We start from the raw sequence: 6000 nt of genomic DNA on the forward strand, positions 1-6000 counted from the left end.
ACAAGTGAGGGGGGATGGGGTGGGGAACCCTGAGGACAGGAGGCTCGGAGAAGTCCTCTTGTGGCTTGCAGACCAGGCTGGCCCTCAGCTGACAAAGCCTCCGGGCCTGGCTGAGGACCAGAGCCTGGGGCTGGGGGGGGAGGGTCCTCCCTCACCTGTCACCACCAACTCCAGGGGGTGGCTGCACCGAGACCAGCCGGACCGGCCCCGATAGAGGCAGCAGTACTGTCCTGCATCCTCCCTTGCCACAGATGGGATGGGGAACTCCGCCTCTGTCTGAGGCCAGGATGGGCTCTCCAGCCCTACTCGGGGCACGTGGTACTGCCTTGTCCCAGCAGGGCCTCGGCACCAGAGCGTCACATTTGTTCCCACAGGGATCAGAGTGCCTGGCTCAGCCCAGAGGGAGGGTCTGGTGAACGTGTCTGGAAGAGAAGCTGGGCCAGAGCTCCAAGAGGTTATTCCCTCTCTCTGTGGTCCCCTGACTCCCCCCTCCCTCTTGTGGTCATCCCCATCAGCCCGACCCTGACCCTCCTGTCCTTGGTCTCCAGGGGCTGCCGGGAGGGTGAAGAGGAACAAGGGAGTGGCCACGGCTGAGGGGAGGCACTCACCTTCATCTCCCATCTCCAGGCCCAGGCATAGCCCTGTGACAGAGGACCATTAGCTCCAGAACCCATGTCCTACCCACCAAACACCTTAAGGGGAGGGAGGCCTTGGGGACTAGAGCCAGAAGGGAGAGCTGGACACCGGGAAATCTGTGTTAGAATCCTAATCCTGTCCCCAACGTACAGCCAGAATCTCAAGCTAGCCATTTCCTCTGTTTGCTCCTCTTAAAAATGGGTATGTGGGGGTCGGGTTGGGGCTTGACTTGGCTATCTCTAAGCTGTGAAACCCCTCTCTTCTCAGGGGTCTTGAATCCCCTCTCCCCAGGACTCACCAAGGCTCAGCAGGGCAGAGAGTGCGGAGGCCATGATGGCTCCTGGTATGTGTGAGGAGATGGACTGACAGATGGACAGATGAGCAAACGACTCTTAGGAGGTACAGGATGTGGCGTTCTGAGCCCCACTCTGAATTTTCCAATCACTCAGTGTCACTTTAGGCGGAAATCACACCCTACTCAATGTGGTTTCCAGAGGAGACCCAGGCCGAAGTCCAACCAGCTTCCGGCTACTAGATGACAAGTCAGAGCCCTCCTGAGCAGGCCTGGAGGACCAGCCCCAGATGCGACATCAGAGAGCCTCAGTTCTAGGGCTGACTCAGCCTGCATCTGCTGTGTAGCCTTGGCCTACTCCTTGACCCTCTCTAGGCCTCAATTTCCTCCAATGCGCAATGGGCAAGATTGTCTTGGGCTCCATGCTTCTCAACCTGGTCCCTAAACCAGACCCTGGCCTGGGGCGACCTCCTCTTCCCTTCATCATGGCTTGAAGCCTGGCCAGATGGGCAGGCAGGAAGCTCCATCTCCTCCTTGTCCTGTTTCTTTGCCTCTCTGTCTCTGTCCCACTCATTCTATCTCCTAGCCAACGTCTCTTCTCTCTGGATCTCCGTGAGTGTGCTCTGCTTCTGGCTGTGACTTTCTCTGTCTTGTTCCCTGACTCTCTCTCTCTGGCATCTATGCATCTCTCTGTTTATATCTCTTTGTTCTGGTTTCTCAGTCCTTGGGGTGTGTGTGTGTTGTGTGTGTGTGTGTGTGTGTGTGTGTGTGTGTTTCTCTCTGCCCCCATGTGCTGGTCTTTAGCATGCTGTCTGCCCATCTCTCTTTGTCCCCATCTCTATGTCCCTGTCTCATCTGTTCCTGCCTTATGCCTCCCTGTGTCTCTCTGTCCCTCTGTCTCTTTCTGTCTCTGTCGTCCCCCCACTCTCTCTTCTCTCTTTCTGTCTCTGTCCCTCTGTCTCTCTTCTCTGTCTGTCTCTCTGTCTCTTCCCCCACCTCTTTTTCTCTCTGTTTCTCTGGGGTTCTCTTTGTGTCCCTGTTTCTCCCTCTTTCTTTATTCTTTTCAGTCTCTTTTATCTCTGTCTCTGCGTCTGTTCCTCTCTTCTCTTTCTTTGTCTCATCTTTCTTCTCTCTCTCTCTCTCTCTCTCTCCTTTCTCTCTTTTTCTTTCTTTCTCTCCTCCCCATTCTCTCTCTTTGTCTCTCTAGCTCTCCCTTCTCTGTCTTTGTTTCATCTCTCCTCTGTCTCTGCCTCTCTATTCTTGTTTCAGTTCAACACTCATTCAAAAATATTTTTATAAAGTTCCTATTCTGTGCCCAATGCCATGCTAAGCACCAAGGTTATTAATATAGAGAACTTCTTGGACAGATGTACAATGCATTTGAAACTTCCTGCCTAGAAGAGTGATCTGCGCCATTGAGAGTTGAAGTGACTCGTTCAGGGTCATCTAGCCCAAATGCGTCGGAGATTAGATTGAAACTCAAGTCTTCCTACCTCAGAAGCCTGCTCTCTATGTACCATATCATACGGCCCCAGGGGACACAAAGGCAGAAGCAAATTAGTCAGAAAAACAATAAATTAAAAAACTCCCATTAAATGTCAAAATAGAAATCCTGAACACCAAAGGAGAGATGAACAAAACTGAAAATAAAAAAGCATAGAATTAACAAATAAAACTAGGAGCCATTTTTGGGGGGAGGAAACCCTAACAAGATAATAGATGATAAACTGTTAGTTAATTTGATTGAAGAGAAAAAAGAGGAAAACCAAATGACCAGTATCAGAAGTGAAAATGAAGATTTCATAACAAATGAAGAAGAAATAAAGAGTATTATTAGAAAATTTTTTTGTCCAATGATATGCCAAGAAAATAGACAGCTTAAATGAAAGATGTGAATATTTTTTAGAACACAGAAATTATAACTTCAACAAAATTATAGGATATAAAATAAGTCCACACAAATCATCAGCATTTCTATATGATAGCAAAAAGAACCCAGAAGGAAGAGATAGAAAGAGAAACTCTATTTAAAATGACTACAGCATGTATAAATGCTTGAGAATCTACCTGCCAAGATACACACAAAAACTATATAAATACAACTGTAAACTACTGTTTCCAGAAATAAAAATGGACCTAGATAATTAGGAAAATATTCTTTGATAATGGGTAGAATAAATTGATAGAATAAAAATGACAATTTTACTTAAATTAATTTACTGATTAAATACCACACCAATTAAACTACCAGAGAATTACTTTAAAGAACCAGGAAAAATAATAATCAAATTCTTTTGGAGGCCAGAAAGGTCAAGGATCTTGAGGAACATTCTGAACAGCATTGGGAAGGAAGGGGGCCTAGCAGTACCAGGGCCCAAATTATACTACAAAGCAGTAATCCTCACAACATTTTGGTCTGGAAGAAAATGTGTCTAATATCTTAATATTCGATGAGCTACTGGGATAAGAACTGGTTATTTGACAAAAACTGCTGACAAATTGGACAGTGGTATGGGAGAAATTGAATTCAGTCTAACGTATAACATCTTATGCCAAAATAAGTCCCACATGGATGTATGTCCTCAATGAAAAAGATCACATCATAAAAATAGAAAAAATGTGGGAAAAGCTATCAGATTTATGGAAAGGAGAAAAGTTCAGGACCAAATGAAGGGTAGAGTGGGCCATACAAAAGAAAAGAGACTATTTTGATTACATAAAATTTAAAAGTTTTTATACCAACAAATCCAATCAAGCTAAGATTAAAAGAGAAAGAAATAACTGGGGAAAAAACCAAAGCTTTACAGCAAATTTCTTTGATGAAGATTTCATTGCCAAGATATATAAAAACTGATTCAAATTTATAAGAATGAAAGTCATCCCCCAAATGATAAATGGTCTAAGGATATGAACAGATATTTCTCAAGTGAAAAAACTCAGATTATCTATAGTCATATGAAAAAATGCTCCAAATCACTAATAATTAAAGGAATGCAAATTAAAGCAATTCTGAGATTCCCACCTCCCACCCATCAGATTGACAAAGATAACCTAAGAGGAAAATGAAAAATGTCAGAGGGATTGTGGGAAAACAGGTACATTAATGGAAATATAAACAGCTATGTTTACGTATCTGGAAATCAGTTTGGAATGATCCATAAAAAATTACCAAACAGTGCATAACTTTTGGCCCAGCTCTAATTAATAGGGATGGAAAAAATGAGAAAAGGTTCTATATTTACAAAAATATTTATAGCAGTTCGCTGTACAGTTTAAAATAATATTTAAATGCCCCCCCTTTTGGGGGATTATTATTGCTACTCCTCTAAATCTTTGATGCTGATTAAAAAATCCCCAACATTGTCACAAATAAGTGCAGTTCACTGTTGGTGGAGCTGTGAGTTTGTCCAAGCTTTTGGGGATGTCAATTGGAACTATGCCCCCAACATCACTAAACTGTGCATGCCCTTTGACCTAAGTGATACCACTCCTTGGCCTGTACCCCAGGGGATCAAAGAAGAAGGAAAAGTATCTATAGGGGTGTGTGTGTGTGTGTGTGTGTGTGTGTGTGTGTACACCCATATATGTATATGTATATTTATTTATTTATTAACAGCTTTTTAAAAATTTTGGTGTTGGTGGCAAAGAACTGGAAACTAAGTTGGTGCCTATCAGTTGGGAATGGTTAAACAAATTATGGCATAAAAATATAATGGAATATTACTGTATTATAAGAAAGGATAAAAATGGATATTTCAGAGAAACCTGAGGATAATTTTATGAACTCATGCAGAATGAAGGGAACAATTTTTACAACTCTGTAAAGATAACAGCTTTGATAAGACTTGAGAAGTCTTGATGAATGCAATGATCAACTATGATTCTGGAGTATTGATAATGGAGAATGCTACTCCCCTCCTGACAGAAGGATGATTGGACATGGCCAATACGGAATTTATTTTGCTTGACTCTTCATATATGTTACTAGGGTTTGTACCTTTTTTTTTCTTTTAAACTGGGGGTAAATGGGAGGGAGATAAAATAAATACTTGTAATTGAAAAATAAAGTAAAATAGAAGATAAAAAATAAGCACAGGTTGTTGAAGCAAATCTACATAGTTGCCATGTATGACAATGTCTCCACTTGTTCCTTAAGTCCATCCACTCTCTATCAGGAGGTGGGTAACATGCTGGAACGTCATGGTTGGTCACTGCTTGGCTCAGAGTTCTTAAGTCTTGAAAAGTGGATTATCTTTATGTGTTCTTGTTATTGGATAATCCTGGTTCTGTTCTTTTCATCTTGCATCAGTCCATTTATTCGCACGCAATAATATTCAATTATATCTGTGTATCATAACTTGTTCAGCCTTTGTGCAGTTGAGGGAAACCTCCTTAATTTTTGATTTTTTGCTTTGCTTTTCCTTTGAACCCTTCATTAAGATCCACTTTCCAAAGGTGAAGTTTGTCCTACTCATGACTATTCTCCCCAATTTTCAATATCTCTTTGTCCACTAGTTCTTTCTCTGCATGCCACATGTATTGTCTTTAGAACTAGTTCTCTTATGGTGACACATTTGCCCTGGTGCTTTCCAAGAGGCCACCTGTACTGACTCAGTGGGGAGAGACTTGGAGATTCTGGCTTGATGAAACAATTCCTTGGTCCCACATGCTGGCAGCCAGAGGAGAGTAGTTACATCAACTCTGCCTTGGAGAGGAATTGTCACTGAGCTGGAAGTTAAGAGACTCTGCTTTTTGGAGGACTCTCTTCTTCTTTCCTTTGGAACATGTTGTCATGTCACTGGTTCTCTGTCTCTTTTTCTCTCTCATTCTGGGACTTCCTCAGACTTCCCCACTCAGGACTGTGTAAGTGAATTTGAGCTTGGGTCTCAGGTCTTTGACAGCTTTTCTGCAAATGGATTCTGGGAGATGGACTTTTGTAGAGTACTTGCATCAGGAGCTCTTGTCTCTTTCAGTTGATGGACTCTGAGAAGTGTCCTCTACAGCTCCTCTAGCATATCTTGGAGAAGACGACTCTGGACAGAGAGAGGAGATAAGTTTCTGGTCTGTATGAC

At 42.9% G+C, this 6000-nt stretch overlaps 1 protein-coding gene across 1 annotated transcript in view; it reads right to left on the reverse strand.

Moving 5' to 3' along the window:
• Window positions 1-994, reverse strand: part of LOC110219855 (leukocyte immunoglobulin-like receptor subfamily A member 6) — a 46718-nt gene extending 45724 nt beyond the window's left edge. Inside the window, exons 1-3 of the mRNA XM_078146269.1 lie at window positions 935-994; window positions 609-641; window positions 156-434 (exon numbers count right to left, since the gene is read on the reverse strand). Of these exons, the coding sequence (XP_078002395.1) occupies window positions 156-434; window positions 609-641; window positions 935-968 (346 nt within the window). The 5' untranslated portion in view covers window positions 969-994. The remainder of the gene's footprint in view (window positions 1-155; window positions 435-608; window positions 642-934) is intronic.
• Between the last annotated feature and the right edge of the window lie 5006 nt (window positions 995-6000).

This window comes from Phascolarctos cinereus, unplaced genomic scaffold, assembly GCF_003287225.1.
Source record: "Phascolarctos cinereus isolate Bilbo 61053 unplaced genomic scaffold, phaCin_HiC Scaffold_726;HRSCAF=1367, whole genome shotgun sequence".
Classification (NCBI taxonomy): domain Eukaryota; kingdom Metazoa; phylum Chordata; class Mammalia; order Diprotodontia; family Phascolarctidae; genus Phascolarctos; species Phascolarctos cinereus.